The sequence below is a fragment of the Periophthalmus magnuspinnatus genome, chromosome 20 (assembly GCF_009829125.3).
Source record: "Periophthalmus magnuspinnatus isolate fPerMag1 chromosome 20, fPerMag1.2.pri, whole genome shotgun sequence".
Taxonomy (NCBI): Eukaryota; Metazoa; Chordata; class Actinopteri; order Gobiiformes; family Gobiidae; genus Periophthalmus; species Periophthalmus magnuspinnatus.
The window spans coordinates 4,506,384-4,526,041 of record NC_047145.1 but is presented as its reverse complement, the minus strand read 5'-3'; the positions used below and the strand labels follow the sequence as shown (position 1 = coordinate 4,526,041).

General features: G+C 35.4%; 1 protein-coding gene across 3 annotated transcripts; it reads left to right on the top strand.

Moving 5' to 3' along the window:
* The first annotated feature begins 1,952 nt into the window (after positions 1 to 1,952).
* On the top strand, positions 1,953 to 19,298 carry LOC117388038 (copine-3-like). Of its 3 annotated transcripts, XM_055230195.1 has the most exons (17): positions 1,974 to 2,032; positions 3,769 to 3,954; positions 6,184 to 6,363; positions 7,057 to 7,131; positions 7,198 to 7,269; positions 7,766 to 7,846; positions 8,851 to 8,940; positions 10,012 to 10,110; positions 11,258 to 11,344; positions 11,572 to 11,631; positions 12,631 to 12,764; positions 12,851 to 12,905; positions 13,317 to 13,368; positions 13,586 to 13,719; positions 14,090 to 14,326; positions 15,575 to 15,689; positions 16,892 to 17,002. In XM_055230195.1, the coding sequence occupies exons 2-16, from the start codon at positions 3,799 to 3,801 to the stop codon at positions 15,683 to 15,685; spliced, it is 1,623 nt and encodes a 540-aa protein (XP_055086170.1). In that variant the 5' UTR covers positions 1,974 to 2,032; positions 3,769 to 3,798; the 3' UTR covers positions 15,686 to 15,689; positions 16,892 to 17,002. The 3 variants fall into 3 exon arrangements, with proteins under 3 accessions (XP_055086168.1, XP_055086169.1, XP_055086170.1); XM_055230193.1 differs by lacking the exon at positions 15,575 to 15,689 and having other exon boundaries at positions 1,953 to 2,032; positions 3,793 to 3,954; positions 16,892 to 17,062; XM_055230194.1 differs by lacking the exon at positions 15,575 to 15,689 and having other exon boundaries at positions 1,971 to 2,032; positions 16,892 to 19,298.
* The last annotated feature ends 360 nt before the right edge of the window (positions 19,299 to 19,658 follow it).

Genomic DNA, 19,658 nt, shown 5'->3' with positions numbered 1-19,658 from the left:
ACTTGTCTATTTTGCATTTATTATTCTCTTTTTATTACTCAGAAAGTAGCTTGAAAATGTACATTCTTTGCCCTGTAACTTAGCCTGGTAGCATCGGCCGCTTGTCTCTGTGGCTACGGATTTAAGCAATAACATCTCAATGGAGACAGGCCAGTGGCGGACCCTCCACTAGAAAGTTACATAGTGCACCTTTCATATGAAACGTTTTCTAAAAAAAACACCTCAAAACACCTCAAAAAACACCTCAAATGAAAGCCACAGATGTATCAATTGCTCTACTTTTACTTGTGTCAGTATAGTCTGTTATTCATGATCTTATCCTCTGTGCAATGTTATTACATTACATATTTATTTGTATTAAATACTGTCTCGCTAAAGTCATGGTTATATTGTATGCCTTTTTACGAATGGAAATTGTTAGACTTTAGATCCAGAAAGGTCCTTCTAGCTGACAACATTCACATCTGAATAATAGCACCACGTTCTGAGGCTATTTGTAATCAAATAATTTCACTTTTATTTATTTATACTGACAGAGAAGACATTGAACTTTGTGCCAGTTTTTATTTCATGTGGATAAATCCAGTAATTACAAAGATATTAATTATAAACCAGGTCAACAAATCTGCAATCCGACAGATACACATCAAATTTCACCACAGAATTCTGACCTCAGTTTAAACTATAGGGATTCTCCAGTGTTATGAGATCATGTGAACCCAACCTATTTTATGATCATGATTGCAGCAATTTTGTACGTTTTACAGCATAACAACCAGATTTCACATGATACTCAAAATCACATTTTACGTTAATCCACCCTAAACCCTCCCCAAACCAAAGCTTTGAATATGTGTTATAATACTCTGGCCCTGATCTGGGTTTAAAGATATAGTGCACCATTTTTGCAGTTTTGTGTGTGTGGGGTTTTCCCCCTGTGTTTCTACCATTAAAGATACACTATGTAACTTTAGATGCAATATTCTGAGAACCTTTTCCTATTTAAAATATATACTATTTAGCTTTAAATTGTTCATTGCCATAGCAACACTACTAATTTTTCATCATTCTGAAACCACGGATAGATGAATACAATATACTAAAATTAATACATTAGACCTCCTCCATTGCTACTACTATTAAGTCGCTCTCTTTTTTAAAGGTCCTGTATGATGCAAAGTAGATCCTTGTGAGCTTTAAGTCATGTTAAAATGTTGTTACCTCATCAAAAACATACCTGGAGTTGTGTTTGTTTCATTCACATATTTGAGTAACACTTTGTTACTAGTCACATTTCAGAATGCTCTGTTCCACTTTGTGATGTCATGTAGTGGTAGGTCTGTGTAATTGCTCAGTCGTCCAGGTCTGATCCACAGCAAAAGACGAAGACCCAAAGCGAACAAAAAGAACCAAAAGAGGGCCATTAAAGGTTGAATAGGGTCGTTACGGCAGAAACTGGAGACAATAGCTGTTTCAGTGTAGTTAGCCCCTCCCTTCATACGTATATAAGGCAGTGTCCACCAGCAATCTGACCAGAACTGAGGAAGCGGATTGGATGAGCAGTGAAACGTCTTCACCTACAACGATTTGTCCAGTTGACAGATTTAAACTCAATCTTTTGCAATGTAGTGGTAGTTTAAAACACAGTGGAGCACTTCCTGTTTTACCACATGACATCACAAGGTGGCATAGTGTTTCTGACTAAGAAAAGAACAGCTTAAATGAATACAAATGTAGAGTTTGTGTGTTAAACATGTGTGAATGAAACAAAACGAAACTCCATGAATGTTTGTGATGATGAAGCAACATTATAAACAGCGTAATATGATGCAGCAACAGTAGAAACTATTTATACTTGTACTATTCTCCCAGATGATCAGCAGCAGGACCTTCTGACACCGAGCTGTGTCTTTCAACGGGCTGTCCCTGTGGTAGAAACGAGCGCTCTGACCCCGCCCTCCTGAGCGCTCACTGTGCCAACGGGACATTACTATTACGCATACTTATCTGACAGATCCTCCGCTGTCCCACGGTAAGAAACCACTAATAATGACATTCACACACACTTTTTAACAGTTCATTCACGTTTCTGACGCAAATAATCCTGTTTATTGTGAGTTTATGCCAACAAGACTTACGGTAATACAGCTGTTGTCGTTTGGCAGTAACGTAAACGCGAGAAAGACGCATTTAACCAGCTTTGATCATAGCAATCTTTAGGTTAACTACACAAATGTGCATCTTCTTATACTTCTAAACGAGTTTTGTGTTTTTAAAAATAGTAAAAGTGAATATATAAGACTTAATTTGAGTGCTGCACCAAATCTTCTGCGGTAAAACCTGCTCCTCCTTCCGTTAGATGTGGGAATACGCCTTTTATAGATGATTGTTTTACTTTAAGGAAGAAAGAACACAATGACTACAAATACAAACTGTTCAAAAGTGTTTTCTCTGGTTTTGATCTCTTTTCCATGAGCTAAGAAGAGCCTGGTGGGTGTTACTGCCCATAAACCAGAGCCAACATGAATTACAGGACGTTTTCCATTTCGTTTGGTTGGTTTGGTGTTTGGTTGAGAGCTGGTCAAATGCTGAGGAATATTTATAATTAGAAGCGTTTATGTCAATGTGTTAATTTTTATCAGAGTTTAAGGATAATATAAAATAAATTAGACTGATTGAATGACTCTATACTGACCAATTGCACGTGGATTTAACTGTGGCCAAAAATAAAACATCTAAAGATTCTAATACTAAAAGAGTCTAATACTTTTGTTTAACCAAAGATAACAGGGTATTTTCAGTAATCAAATCTTGAACTTTTTATTTATATTTATTTATCTTTCATAACTTAAAATGTTGTTAAAAATGTTAAATGTTAAAAATGATAAGTTAAATGCCATATTGTTGAACATTGTAACATCTCCAAGAAGTTTTCCGTTTGCTTGTTTCCAGTGAATTGGTTAATCTGCTTGTCTGTTATGGCCAGTGACTGTTTCACTGTTTGATTTTATAACTTTATGTTGGTTAAATCAGTGATGTTGGGAAGCCCTAAGAGGTGACTGCTGTTGTGATTCTGTACTTTATAAAATTAAATTGAAGACAAGTAGGTGGCGGAAAAACAGAAAAGTTACAGTGTACCTTTATAGAGCCTATATTACGTAAATTTTCTGATTTATGATGTTTTGTCATCAAAACATACCCGGAGTTGTGTTTTTTTCATTCACACATGTTTAACACAGAAACCCTGCATGTTTAGGCTGAGTTCTTCTCTCAAACAAAAAACACTCTGTTTTACCTTGTGATGTCATCATGGTCCTCCAGGAAGTGCTCCACTGTGTTTAAACTCCAAACACCTTCACTAGAATCATTTGGATTATTTTAGCTCTGGAATTGCCAATTTCTACTGAAGTAAAGGTAAAAGGAGCTGGTAACTTAAAAACTACCACCACATGACATCACAAAGTGTAATTGAAGCTTAAGCTTTGGAGATGTAGACAGACTGATAATAAAGGATTACTCAAATATGTGTGAATGAAACACAACACAACTTCAGGTATGTTTTAAGGAGATAACACCAGTATAACATGGCTTAAAACGTTTTTTTTATTTTATTATTATATTTTTTATGATATTATTTTAATGAGAAAACTACTCAAAAGCAAATTACTTACAAATACATTAGTATTTAGTTACATCAGGGATGGGAAGTATTCTTCCCTGATGATGTGGTACATATGATCTCCCTCTTAACTTCTGTCTCTCCTTCAGTTTTGGTTGAGTTTTCCTGCAGAGGGAGCAATGGCTGCAGTGGGACAGGGCCCGGGTGCGGCTCCATGTGTCACTAAAGTGTCTCTGAGCATCTCGTGTGAAAACCTCATGGATATGGACGCCTTCTCCAAGTCTGATCCTCTCTGTGTGCTCTACGTCAGCACATCAGGGGCTCAGTGGTGCGAGGTGAGTCAGTCTAGCAATCTGTACATCATGAAAAATACTATGGCATCAGGATTAGGGGTGTCATAATATCACATTTTACCATTATTGTGAGAAGAAACATGCAAAACTGGAGACATTGGTGCCACTAATGCACTTTAATAATGTGATGATAAACATTTATAATCACATGCTCCTGTTTAAAATAGACCTATGCAGTTGTTTGTTTTGTTTGTTTTTGTCATTAGTGTATTGAAACAGGGCGCAGAGTGTCTGGTGCTCTCATTGGGCTGTCCCTGTATAAACAAAGATAACTGAAATGAAACATCACAATTGAATGAATATTCGCGATCACTGACACGTAAAACAAAAGTCAAATCCTTAACTTTCTTTCATTCAAATCCATTATCATTCCTCTTGTATCTGGCAAGTGTTATAAAATCAAACATTCTTAGTGCAAAAGTAAAATTAAAATTAAAGTTCCTTGTCTTGTCTTGAAATAATTTCTTTAGTCAACTACAGCCCTAGAAAGTTCAAAATTCTGAAACAGAGGCAGTGGTTGTCTGCAGGAACTGTGGTTTAGGTAGTCACCATCCACGTCAGAGAGAGTCATTTTAGGATTAAAACACCTGCATTTTAGCATTGAAACTGGCAACCCAAATGAGACATTCATTTAAGGCTCATTTTGCTTTCTGGTTGGATAATCATCCTGAGAACGAGAACAACAAATTATAACGTAAACAATCTGTCAGTGTTTTATAAGCAAGACTAAATCAACATTACAAGTGTTATAATTAAAAGCTATATTTGAACATGTTTATCTTACATCTGGGGACACAGTTAGGTTATGATTATACAATTAGAAATAAATAATCTTACATACCAACCAATACCTTTTTAAATAAGAAAAACAACCATCTTTAGAGCTCTGTAATACATGAGACTATGCAGCTCATGATTTTTTAACAATACTGTCATGTAGAATAGTTTTTGTGGTTTAAATCTGCTCTTGGGTTGTTGTGTCAGTGGTATAAATCAGTTTCAGTATTATTGTTTATCGTCTATGTTTACTTATTAACATATTGAACTTCAAAATATGTTATCATGACAGGTCTAGACTAGGTATAAAAATCGCATTATATCTAGACACAATAAAACTAGGTATAAAAATCGTATTATATCTAGGCACTATACATTTTTATAGTCAGTGTCATGATTTGGTGTGAATGACTCTCTGTTTGTTTTGCTTTTAAGTCAACATCAGGTGACATGGAGTCATAATTCCTGTGATGTGGAAATCCCATTGGCGATTCATTGTGTTTGTTCTGTCGTGTTTGCCTTTTAGACATTTATAGCTGCTTACTAAACATGTAATTATTGCTAAAAATACCTTTAATGTAAACAGATTAACTGTAAGCATTACTTGATTTGTTATTGTAGGGACTAAAATTTAAAAAAAATATTAATAATGAACAGAATATCTTAAATGTACAGCTTTCTCCCTCATAAGTTGTACATACATTTTACAGATCTATATAAATATTCCTGTTTGCGGATCCTGAAGTCCTTTCCATTTACATAAGACCTTAAAGCTTCACTCTGTAGCTTTTTTTAGCCAAAACACTGACTAATGGAAATGTTGTTCCTTTGGCTGTAATATTCCACGGTACCCCTAAAACTTTAATTTAAAATGTATCTCCATGGAAAATGTTCCAATGTCTGGTTTCACTTTCTGTTCCATGGAATCACGCCAGTGCCACCTTCAGAAAGTTACATGATATTGCTTTATGTGGGATAAACATTACCTAGAAAGAGGCCTTTGATAATAACAAAATTTAAAGTGCGATATATTGCTGAAGAATATATAGATGATAAACGATGACACTCAGACTAATTTATGCCACTGACCCAAAAACCCCAGAGCAGGATCACCCCAGTGAAACATTTTCTGTGTGACCCATATTGTTAAAATACATGAGCTACAATAAATAATAAAGAGTAGTTAGTAGTGTGGTAGCAGTTAGTTTGTACAGATAATGGGTCATAGAAACAATTTATTCAACCCTCTATCTCAAGTCTTATTGTAAAACAGAAACATATCAAACAGTTCCCCTCTAGCACAAAGAAAAATTGGCTACGATATATAAAATATATTGTTCCAGCTTCCATATATTGAACGATGATTTGATATAGTAAATATCGTGACAGGCCTACCTAGAAAACCTACCAATTATTTGTGTTTGTGTATTTCAGATCGGTCGAACAGAGAAAATCATGAACTGTCTGAACCCAAAGTTTTCCAAATGTTTCTTGGTGGATTATTACTTTGAGATGGTGCAGAAGCTGAAGTTTGAGGTCTATGACATCGACACTGAAAACTCCAGTCTGGTTGACGCAGACTTTCTGGGACAACTGGAGTGCACACTGGGACAGGTGCATGAGCAAAATACATTCAAGTGCATAGGGCAGGTTAAAGAGGGGGTATTGTGCCACTTTTTGGAACTCTCTACCATGTTATAACATTGTTCCTTCAACAAAAACATGCCTGAAGAGACACTATTTGAACCCTCTTTTATGGTTAGCAGTAAGATTCTTTGCTCACAAGCCTACTTCACCTATGCTCCCACACGACAATTGTCCATAAATGTACAAAAACATGATACAAAGCAATACACTACAACTTCACAAATCTGATACGATGTGCAGTAGTTTCATTAGCTGGATGCACACTGTTTATGTTATGAGAATGCTCTGAAGGGAGAATGACTTAAACATGTTTTTGGCGAATATAAAGTAAAAATAAGTTAAATACCCCCCTCTTTAAAGTGCATATGACAGATTAAAGTAATTTTTCACTAAAACATAGTCAACATAATTATATTTAAGATGTTACAAAAAATCTTGCCTCATTTTGTCTATTTTTTTTATTCTGGTGAAGTGTGTAACTTTGCTTCCTGGTGGGAAAACGTAGTGATAATTCCATAACTGTTACCTAATGTTAACAAGGGCCAGTTAAATTACACAATTTATTTACAAGTTATGATTTGAATTTTGTTTTTTTGTCTATTCATTAAAATTCAAATATTTTTTAATTCTTATTTCCTATTTTTCCTGTTTCCTATCCAGATTGTATCATCTAGAAAATTCACAAAACCGTTGTTGCTAAGAGACAAGAGGCCTGCAGGAAGAGGAACCATCACAGTAAGTTCAAATGGAGTTAGCTGCTAATTAGCTTCTTAATGAAATAACACAGCATCTTTATTTCAGATCTGTGCAGAGGAGAGAACAGACAACAGGGTGGTAGACTTTGAAATGTCTGCGAGAAATTTGGATAAAAAGGTTTGGGTTTTTAATATTAGTGAATTTATTTTTGGTTTAATGTCGTGTTTTAATGACCACCAAGACCACTTACACTTACACTTTGACTATAAGGGTCTATTTATATACTTTTAAGGCTATATTTTATTGTTTTTATTTGAGTAACGGCACTGTACCTGTTTTTTACAGTTTTATAAATTTGAAAAACAGAACTAGTTTATTTTAACCATTAGCAGTGGGACAAAGTTGTTCCTCACTAACCTTACGCATTCTGAACATCCTAATTATTCGCCATGATGAGTTTATAAGCACTTTTCACAACTTTCAGAGACCAGAATTAAGTTTTGTCATCACAGTAAACACTAACACTAACAACAACTAGCAAGCTAACTGCGCTCTTCCTGATTCTTGGGACAATAAAATACTTTATAATTAGATGCAGACAGCGCACAGTGGACTCATTTTGGCCTCAAGAGCTGCTCATACATGGTTTATTTGATTATTTTATGTTTGACAGGATTTCTTTGGTAAATCTGATCCTTTCCTGGAGTTTTACCGAGAAACTGAAAATGGATGGCAGCTGTGTCATAGGACAGAGGTAAATGAACTTTATATGTACACACAGTGATGGGAAGAATACTTTGAAAATGTATTTAGCTTTAGAATATTGAATATGCAAATGAAAATGTATTCTGTAACTTGTTCCCTTGCATGGTCCATTTGGAGTACTGTATTCTGGATTCTTGTTGTTATAAAAAAAAACAAAAAACACATGCACTTACTGCAAATGATGTGTTTTCTTTTTTTCTCAGTAACACTGTGCAGTTCAAAGCTAAAATTGCACGATGAAGTACTGTCATGTATTCCTTTTAATTTAGGAAAGTAACTGTATTGTGAATACCACCAAATGAAAGAGTAACTGTACCAGAATACAATTACTCAAAATTAGTACTCAGAATATGTATTTTCAGTACGTGTCCCATTACTTCCCAACACTGTGCACAGATAGAAAAACGTTTCAAAAGTATTTCATTTTCAGCATTTATTTTAAGGATCCTTATTTGTATTCATTTTAACAATTAACAATTGCGTATTTCTCCATCTTAGTAAATAGATTCAACTAAAAGTTTTGCCTAGTTTTTCAAATTTTGGTGAAGATTATAATTTTACTTCCTGATTGAACGTGGGCAGCAGATAGGACATATGTAGGTAATTCCATAACTACTAAGAGACTAAGAAAAGTAAATGAGACCTTTAGTTAGTTACAGTAAATAAATGTTTAAATAAGAATACTTTTTTTCTGCCTTGCTTTCACTTTGTGTAATGATATGGAAATGACAAACTACAGGTCACAAGGTCTATAACTGTTTGAAGGAGAAAATCACTATATTTGTGGGAAAAAAGGCTGTGTTCACACTTTCTGGTTTGGTCCTGGACTGATTTGAGCAACCTGTTCTAGACTAGTCCAGGTTTTGTCACATTTTAGTTCTGGGTTTAGTTCTAGTTTAGTCCCAATTTTGATATTCTGTTAAAGCTTTTAAGGCCTAAATAATGTAATAATGTAAAAAAAACATGTGTTAAATGTTTGTTGTTGTTTTGTAGGTGGTCAAATACAATCTAAATCCAGTATGGAAGCCTTTCAGAGTTTCACTACAGTCACTATGTAACTGTGATGTGGAAAAGTCTATCAAGGTAAGTAACAGTTTTATTTCGTTTTAATAATTTAAGCCTTACTTATTATTTCTGTTTTTATTGATTTATCGCTTGTCAGTTGGAGGTTGCTTCTCAGACAGTGTAAGTCTATGGTTTCAGATGCAGTGGCCTAAGTCTGTTTGCCTGTAGATTAGATTTAAATTGTGATAAATGTACTTATTGTTAAAAAAGGGCCCTGACAGGGAATAGGTGTGTGTTATGATGTAATATGTAGCTGTACTTTGTATATGTATATTCATTATCATCAGAAACCCATTGCTGCTATTTAAAATTTTAAACTGACCAACATTATTAAAGTGCATTATTATTATTATAATTACGTGCTTTCCATTTAGACCCATTAGATTCCATTTCTTGTTTAATGCTTTGGTCTTTGCTGCGACGTCCATCAATTTGCACAAAAGATCAATGTGCAAATCCTACAGTTTGGATGTGGTCACGTGGTAGAGAACAGGGACATTCATGCTGCTCAGATTATATTAATTGTGAAAGGAAAAGTTGACTGTTAAGCCAAACAAATGCAGCTTAGAATTGAAGCTGAAAATAACTGGCCAGATCGACCATCAAAAACTCCATAAAAATGTAAACAAAAGAGCTATGAAGCAGCCTGATAATCTGCAAGGTCAATCATGTATCACACTCTAGACACATACTTTTGACCGAAGGCTATATTTACTATTTACTCTATGTAACATCTAAGTCTCTTTTGGTTTAACTGAAATTTCTATGAGTTAATTTAAATCAGTCCCCAGCTCTGTTATTATTATTAGTAAACACATTGGTAAATTTAAATGTCTTGTCTTTCTCTGTTCATAATAATAGTAGTAGTAGTAGTAGTAGTAGTAGTAGTAGTAGTAGTAGTAGTAGTAGTAGTAGCAGTATTTTCAGTTGTAGCCCATTTCTTTTTCAGTAGTAGTAAAAGTGTTCAGTGCTTCCTTTTTGCTGTGGTCTCATATCTGCTCTGATGTGTCGTGCCTTTGTGTAATTCTACGTTAACTGCATTTTATTGGTGACACATAAAAATTCACAGTTTTGTTCCTTCTTTTGCAGGTCGATTGTTATGACTACAATAACAGCGGGTCACATGACTTTATAGGGTCATTCCAAGCCTCAGTCAGCCAAATACAACAGGCTTCACAAACATATGCGGTGAGTTGCATCATGTAACTTTCTGCTGGTGGATCCACCACCTGCTTGTCTTCATGGAGATGTTATTGCTATGCCTCAAATGTCCCACAGTATGGCATTAAGTATATTTATTTCTACGGACACTAGCAGGTGATACTACCATACATTCAAGACAAGTTACAGGTCAGATCTGTGGAGAGAGGCGGCCTGGCTCACAGTAAGAATGGATTTAGATTTTTTTTTTCCCCTTTTACAAAAACGGCTAATTGAATACATGTAAGGTAAATCATTTTAATACCATACTGTGGAAGATTCCAGCAAAAATATCTCTGTGGAGACAAGCAGGTGACGTACCCTTTCACCTGTAAAGTTACACAATACAGCTTTAAGTTAATAACTGATTAAGACTCATGATAGTTAGGCTGATTTTAGCGTTTTTTTCTCTCCAGTTGTATATTTCTGAATGCCCACATGACCGGGTGCTATTTAGGGCTAACGCCATTTTTAGTGGTGTCTGAATGTTCAGTTGGTGAGAAAATAGTGCACTCAAAATTACCCACAATGCACTTTGAAAAGTAGTGGCCATCAGTGGTCACTAGACGGTTAATGTAGACCACAATGCATTGTGAGAGTTGGAAAAACAACAGTGCGGTGACGGGTCTTTAACTGGACAACACGGCTGAATGAAGCAGAAAGAAGGGCTGGTTTATCGCACTGTTGATCACTGATTATGATTAAATACACTTAAATAAACTGTTGATGTAAAGTTGCTATCATTGTCCACTTACCTTATCTTGAGCTGTTAACAGAGCAATAATTTCCACATCTCAAATAAAAAAATGAATAATCCATTCCCTTTATGTGAGATTAGATCCAGCTTCACAAAACCTTTTATGGTTATTATTAGTTCACAAATACTAGTGTGCCAGTCAAATCTAGAATTGAAATCAAGTTTTTGTGTAGGATAGCAGACTTTTTCAATCAGACACCAGAGTCACGTGACTCAAATGTAGTGAGATGTGTGTCCGAATGCACTATAGAGTCTGCTAAAGAGTGTGCGGCTGTGGAGTGAATGAGGGGTTAGGTGCTTGGGGGGACATATGGACACAGCTTAAGTATTTTAGTTTATTTATTTATTTCAAAAGCTTATACATATTTGTCTTCTTAGGCTGAGTTTGAATGCATCAACAGTAAGAAGAAACAAAAGAAGAAAGGATATAAAAACTCTGGTGTTATTGTTATAAAAAAATGCAAGGTACGTCTATCTGTTTTTCTTATTTTGCGTGTATAGTGTAGTGTTTGGGACCAGCACTGTAACCATGTGTGATAGTCAATTATGTAAAATTAAGTTCAGTATTACTTTATTTTGACAGCTTTGACAATGCTGTTCCCTCTCAGTAAATCTCAAATGCTCCACTTCTCTGTAATCTCTGCACTGCTGTATTCATTAACCACCACTGATCTCTGTTCCTTCTTCCTCAGATTATAAAAGAGTACACATTCTTGGATTACATAATGGGCGGCTGTCAACTCAACTTCACTGTAAGCAATGAGCTCAATAAGTAGTTTTTTTGTGCCACTTCAAACCAGAGGTGAGGGCTAGACTTTAGGTTATTTAATCTGTAAAAGTAATAGTAGTTCTTGTAGTATTCATCTTTCTTTTTCAGTAGTAATAGTAGTGGTAGTAGTATTGGTAAAAACACTTTACTAGTAATAATAGCTAACACTGGATAGGCCCTATCTGCTCTGATGTGACGCGCCTTCGTGTGATTCTACTTTACCTACATTACCTACGGTTATTTAAATAGTAAAATACTGTTTATTGCGAGTTTATTACATTATTACCATTATGTGACATTTTTCCTATGTTGAGTGACAGTAGGCAGCGTCACACTGTACATCGATTAACAATGACCACAAGAACCCAAAATAAGTCAGGAGATATTATAATTATTTATCTGGTATATGATATTTTTTAGGGTTGGATTGGATAGGATGAAAGTAGCCCCAAATCAGTGTGAAGAGTATACAGACATTCAGCAATTTTTTCAAAGCACAACACAACATATTGGTAACATTTAATAATAACTGCACTTTAATTAGCCCCCATGAGGAATTTGTTATTATATGTGATTAAATCATAACATTGTTGAAAATGTTATGTTTTCACAGTTTTACAATTTTTTTTTGTAAAGCTTAGCAGCTAGCAACTAGAAAATCTTCCAATGCCCAAGTCCCAGCGCCCAAGTCCCAGCACCCAACACCCAAGTCCCAACGCCCAAATCCCAAGTCCCAACGCCCAAATCCCAAATCCCAACGCCCATCTCCTAACTCCCAACTCCCAAGTCCCAGTGCTTAAATTAATTAGTTTGAGCCTGAATCATTCTTACTATTTGTTTATTATGAGTGAAGTCTTTGCTCATGCTTTAGTAAGGCTGATTAAAGTGTAGTTATTACAAAGTGTTACCATGACATAATAATGACATTTGGTTTGTATTATATGACTATATAAACAGCACATTTGCATCTATCTCTCATTAGATTGCCATAGACTTCACAGGCTCGAATGGAGACCCCAGAACGCCCCAGTCTCTGCACTACATAAACCCTCAGGGATATAACGAATATCTGGCAGCGATTTGGGCTGTGGGCAACGTCATCCAGGACTATGACAGGTCAGTTCTCTATCTCTATATTGTTATTATAATAATTATATCTTATATTTGTGTTTAATTTTATGTAAATGATTTTCTTTTCATAGTGACAAGATGTTCCCTGCATTTGGTTTTGGAGCCATGATTCCTCCAACATGGCAGGTTAGAGTTTATGCATATGGTTAAATTATGTTTTTGTACAAATACAATGCAAATGGAACATATTAGTAGATGCAAAGTGTGGCCAAAACTCATTGTCAAAACCCTGATCCTGTCAGATATCAGAAGCTAAGTAGGGCTGGGCCTGGTTTAGCACTTTGATGGGTTCTGTGTGAATACCAAAACTGTTGTTGTGTCCTTAGGCCCTTTGCCCACATTGCCCAGTATGAATATTGTGTGTGTGTGTCTATGTGTGTGTGTGTGTGTGTTGGTGGTGGTCGGAGGGCCTATGGTGCAGATCGACAGCCTCACTTCTGGTCACATATCATAATTTTACTTTAACTAAAGGAAGTAATAAGTAACTATTTTTAAACCAGATCTGTTAAAAGTAATGCATTTTTTTCCTATTTGCAGGTCTCTCATGAGTTTCCTATCAACTTTAACCCATCAAACCCATTTTGTGCAGGTTTGTCAACTAACAGTGTAAGATTTTCACTGCATCCCATTTATTAATGATCATAAATCATAACAATGTTGAAAATGTTATATTTTCATTATTTTACACAATTTTCCATAAAGCAGAGTCATTTAAACTTGGAATAAACAATTCAACTATTAATTTGACCAGCCATTTCATTCATTCAATCCAGAAGTATTCATAAAGTCGTTCATTTGCGTTGCAGGTGTGGAGGGAGTGGTAGCGGCCTATCAACAGTGCCTCCCTCAGGTGAAACTTTACGGTCCCACAAACTTCTCTCCGATTATAAACCACGTCGCTCAGTTTGGAAGACAGGCCATGCAGCAGCAGACAGCATCGGTACAATTGCATTAAGTACTCACTCTACCCACTCCACTCAGTAAATTGTATTATAGACTCAGGAGGACCTGATGTGCAGCCCATGTTAGACTCTGCCAAAATCAACTTTGTGAGATACATTTCCAGTGTTTGTAGGGATGTAACAATATCCAAAGCTCATGGTGCGATATTATCACAGTGTCTATTTTGATATTATGTATTTTTCTGCTGTTATAATGCAGATTTAAATATTAGTCATGCCATTCGGCCTTTTCATACTGTAAGTGAATGGGTTCAGTATACTAGGTTCCTTGAGTGGGAAAATACTGTAACTTGAATATATTTTTTACACTTGAATATATTTTTTACACTGTTCTTTGGTCATTGGCAGCAATACTTTGTGCTCCTGATCATCACTGATGGAGTGATCACAGACATGGACCAAACACGCAGTGCCATAGTGGCCGCATCTCGTCTGCCCATGTCCATCATCATCGTGGGAGTGGGCGGGGCCGACTTCAGCGCCATGGAGTTTCTTGATGGAGATGATGGAACTTTACGCTCCTCATCGGGAGAGCCGGCCATGAGGGACATCGTGCAGTTTGTGCCATTCAGACAATTTCAAAATGTAAGATTTATTTATCATTTTTATTCTATTTTCAGGTGGTGTTTTGGATTTTGGTGTCATTTGATTTCTCTGACTTTGGGCTGTATACATTCACTGACAATTGCTGGGTTTCAGATGACATCACAACGTTCTATAGGCCAGATGGGGGCAGCTAAAATGAATTAGGGATACTCCGATATGATACTTGTATCGGATATCAGCGCTGATACTGAAAATTTTGCTGGATCGGATATCCATGATATAGTTCATTCGATATCCCCTTCTGGTCTATAAAGTGTAGTTATAAGACGACTTAGAGATCAATGTCGGCCCAGAACATCTCATATTGACTAAACCTATTTTTCCAAAGCTGTTTACTTAAAGCTGTTTGAAAGTATTATTTATTTCCTTTTTCCACAGTCTTTGCCCTAATATCAGTTGATATCGAGTATCGACATCGTTATTGGACCTGAAAAAACTGGATCGGTGCATCCTTAAAATGACTATTGTTAAAATGCAGATTTTTGTGGCAATACAGCAAGTTCTTGGGTCTAGTCACTAATAGAAATGATCAGGTTCAACATTTGTGAACTTACCTTTTGAATATTTCAAGTTCAGTTTAATCTATAGTGAAATATGTCTCTTGTCCCCATCTGACATTGTCACTTTCTACAATCTGAAAAAACACCAGTAAAGTTTGGGGCTGCACTACACAAATTTTTCTGGTGGACGGTCTGCTAGCACTGCTACCTGCCTGTCTCCATGGAGATATTATTGCGTTGCCTGGAATATTCCACAGTATGACATTAAGCATGAACCATGAAATTTCTTTTTTTTTTTTAAGGGAAATTATTAAAAGTCTTTGTTGTTTATGTTTAGGAAATTGAAAGCCATAATTTTAGTTTTTTATAATAACACAAAATAAATACAATAAAAAAAGTGATTAATTAATATGAGGCATAAAAATGATTCATATTTTTGTCATATCACTCAGCCCTAGCATTGACACTGTGAATAATAATAATAATAATAATAATAATAATAATAATAATAATAATAATAATAATAATAATAATAATAATACATCAGTTTTATATAGCTCTTTTCACAGTAACTCAAAGACACTTCACAATAGTGTAACACAAAACAGGGACAGGACAGAACAAGTAGTGAGGAAACAGTCATTAGTGGGAGTTGTAGGCTGTGAGGGAAAGGTGAGTTTTGGGCTGTTGCTTTTTCCTCCAAATCTCCTATATGTACTTATTGCAGGCAGGCACAGCAGCACTGGCCCAGAGCGTTCTGGCTGAGTTACCCGATCAAGTGGCCTCCTTCTTCAATTTGTTTGAGCTGAAGCCCCCCACTGAGCCTACCCCCTCATAGAAACGTAGGCTCTCTTCTCACAGACTGTCCGCTCCTATCACTTTGTGCATGAGTCTAATCCTGCTTTCTCTAAATGATTTTGATTTGAAACTATCTTAACACATTCATTCGCCTGTGAATGTTGACTAATCTACTGAATGCAACTTTCAAATGCAAGTTTTTCTCTTTGTTTTGACTTTCAGCTATCACAGTGGTTCTCCAACTTTTCATTTGTATTTCTTAAAATAAAAAAAAAAAAAAAACTCAGGGTCAGTAATTAAATTAATATGTTGTGTTGTTTAGATTGAGCTTGAGGACAGGTCAGAATTCTATGGTGCAATTTTCTGTTTAACTGTAAGATTGCAGATTTGTTGTTTCAACAGTATGTCAGTAAAATGTGTCAAAATATAGACTAAACCAAAGTTGAGATGTAAATATCAAACAATTACAGGAATACCCCCAGGACAAAACATCAAGAGTTTGAAAATGTCTGTACACATTGCAATGCTGGATCTGAAGCGAGACTGGACCAAAACCAGGTCTAAATCAAAGAGTCAGACAAGAGACAATTTTGAGCAAATCAGGACTAAGCAACTGAACTTAAACTCTATACAGTTGTCTTTTTAACGGTGCCTGCCATTAAAAAGATGCCACTACTACTCGGGCCACAGTTTGAGAACCGCTGGGTTGGTGGTTCAATATCCATTATTGTCTATGCATACTGCTATTGTGTCCTACCTTGGCTATGTATGACTGAAACGATATCATGCGAAGTGTGATATACAGAGGTGGGTAAAGTAACCAAAAATTGTACTCAAGTAAAAGTAACTTTACTTAACATTGCAAAATATTACTCAAGTAACTTCACAAAGTGTAGTTTTGGGACTGCCTGTAACTGCTTGAACATAACATCAGTTTTATAATTTAAAGTTGATTTAATTTTAAGTACAAAACCTTAAATAATGCACAAAAATGGGTATTTTCAATGTATAGACACAAAAACGAGAATAGCAAATCACAATCATATGTGAAGAAACACAAGTGTTTAAATCTTTTAATGTTATAACGTTATAGATTACAGATGTGCTTACAGTGGGAAGAGAAAACTAAATCTTAACTCAAGTACAATTTCTTTAAGTGACTAAATTTAACTGAGTGCTACCCACCTCTGGCTCTGTACTATGTATTTATTATTTAAATGTTCTAAACTTTTTATTTTTGCTTTAGGGCCCTCCTGAAATGCTAGCTCAGAGCGTTTTGGCAGAAATACCGGGACAAGTTACAAGTTTCTTCACTGCGATGAGTCTGAGGCCTCCCAACAGCAGTGATGAACCAGCCTGATGTATGAACCACAGTGTCTGCTTAAACTAACATCCTACACAGGACATACCAGACAATGGGTCTGGTATGTGGGAGATTAGACTAGACCAGGACTAGACCAGGACTAGACAAGGACTAGACAAGGACTAGACAAGGACTAGACCAGGACTAGACCAGGACTAGACCAGGACTAGACCAGGACTAGACCAGGACTAGACCAGAACTAGACCAGGACTAGACCAGGACTAGACCAGGACTAGACCAGGACTAGACCAGGACTAGACCAGGACTAGACCAGGATTAAGCAAGGACTAAACCAGGAATAGACCAGAGCTAAATGCATGACCAGGTCACATCAAAATAAAAAAATAACTCAGAGTTAAAGCTGCACTATGTAACATTTCTGGTGGAGAATCTGCTACCTGCTTGTCTCCATGAAGATAATGTTGCTTTTCCAAGAATGTCAGACAGTATGGCATTAAATGTATCTATCTCCATGTAGACAAGCATATGAACAAACATGAAATAAATGCAAGATCGTTAAGTTGCCATACTGAGGAACATAACAGTAATATCTCTATGGAGACAAGCAGGTGGTGGCAGAAAAGTAGTGTTAAGTAAACAGGGGGTGACCTAAAACTTGACTAAATCCTAAAAAAGAAAACAGCTATCAAAACTAAACAAGCTCTTAGCCTGGACTAAACTAGAACTATACCGGGACTAAACTCAGACTAGACAAGGACTGAAACTAAAATAAATAAGTATAAACCCAGGACTCTGCAAATATGTAAAACAGTCTAGAAATTAGATATAAATCTTTAGACCAGGACTAAACCAGAACTAAACCGGGACTTAACCAGGGCTAAACCTAACATGAGTGAGACTAGAGCAGAACTCAACCAGGACTAACTCTAATCCTGGACCCAGAGAGAATGAAAGCAGATCTAAACCAGGATTAAACAAAACTGGTTTAGATCTGCATATGGACTATTAAAACTTGCTCTTAAAACAACACAAATACCTCCACAACCAATGAGAAATCTACAATTATTAAAAAGTTGGGACACAGTCTAAATATCTATAAGTACATATATGTTTTTACAAATACAACAGACAATGGTGAAATACCTTTCATTTAAGCCACACTGTGTAACTTTCTGGAGGTGGGACGTCACTTCATGATTCCTTGGAAATTGAAATTTAAAACCGTACGGAATATTCTCTGTGGAAATAAAGTTTAATGCCATATTTTACAATATTATAGCCAAAGGAACAATATCTCCATGGAGACAAGAAGGTCAAAACAACACAAAAAAAACATGATTTTATTTTGGTCTATTTTTGGCTAAAAAGTTACACAGTGAGGCTTTAACATTTATAGCTTTATGGACATATCCAAATCACTAAGTTTCAGTAACTGTCAGTGTGTCCTAACTTTTTTTAAATGTTAACTCTGCCATTAACTTTTTTTAATCATATATATATTTTTTTATTTATTTAGATTTTTAATACCCGCGGTTGGCAGTATTTTTATTTTATTTTTGTTTTTTTGCTGTCTTAACCAATCAAAATCAAAAATGTTAATGGGTCTAATATTAAATGAAATATTAAAAAGTAATTTGTTGAAAATTACAAATAGATTTTAAAAGGATTTTTGGGTAATCCAAATATAATAAAGTGCCATTTATTGTTACTAAAAGTCATTTAACTTAAGTAGATTTTTTATGTGTAGGCACTTTTTAAATGTAACTGGATGCTTCAGTTTTTTAAGTTTTTTTTTTAATATTATTCAGTGCATAAAATTAATCACATTTTCTATATACATTCAAAGGCCTTATAAAATCTTATATGTTATATGCTACTTTGAATACAATGCTTTCTCTGTCTATGGTGCTGGGACATTTCTTGTTTTTCTTACTTCTTAAAATAATATCTGTTGTAATATCTTACCATAGATCCTTTATGACTGATTAAGACTAGCACTGTGGAACTCTCCAAATACGTGCATGTTTACAGTAAAAATAATAATACTGGATTTGAATGAAAAACACCTTATCTTACCTTAAGTATTAACTTTTCAATGTCTTTAAGTGTTTTTGTCTGCACTGTTATGACTGTTATGGCATTACATAGTTTCATGTACATAATGCATCTAAATGCTGTGCCATGTCACCATCATAAAATCCATTGTAAAGGCAAATGTAAAATGACTGGATTTTTGTAAAATACTGCTCTTAAAATGTCTAATGTGATTTTCAGGAATATTGTATGATGTAAAATGTTTTATAATACATAATAAATATTAACAGTACTCAAAGTATGTTTATATTATTATTTGATTTGTGTATTTTAAAGCCCATATTTTTTCATACTACTAATTTTACAGACAATATTAGTTGTTATAAAATACTAAAATGATACACAGTGTGGCATTAAACCTATCTATTGGTCTATTGGTGACAGCACCAGGCAAAGGCAACAGGTCATATCTGTGGAGAGGATGTGAAATGGATTAGTGTAATGTAATACTGTCGAACATTACAGGCACATTTTTGTTATGTAAAACTCATCTTTAAATGTTTGAATGGACTTGCTCACAAACTACTCTGTAAATTTGTAAATAGACTGTCCACAAGTTCCACATGAGCCACAGCACAGGGGGACAGGAGAGCCA

Coding starts and splice junctions, on each gene's coding strand:
- LOC117388038 (XM_055230194.1), top strand. CDS start 3,799: ATGGCTGCAGTGGGACAGGGCCCGGGTGCGGCTCCATGTGTCACTAAA. Junction 3,955..6,183: donor CAGGGGCTCAGTGGTGCGAG/GTGAGTCAGTCT, acceptor TGTGTATTTCAG/ATCGGTCGAACAGAGAAAAT. Junction 12,765..12,850: donor GTCATCCAGGACTATGACAG/GTCAGTTCTCTA, acceptor TTCTTTTCATAG/TGACAAGATGTTCCCTGCAT.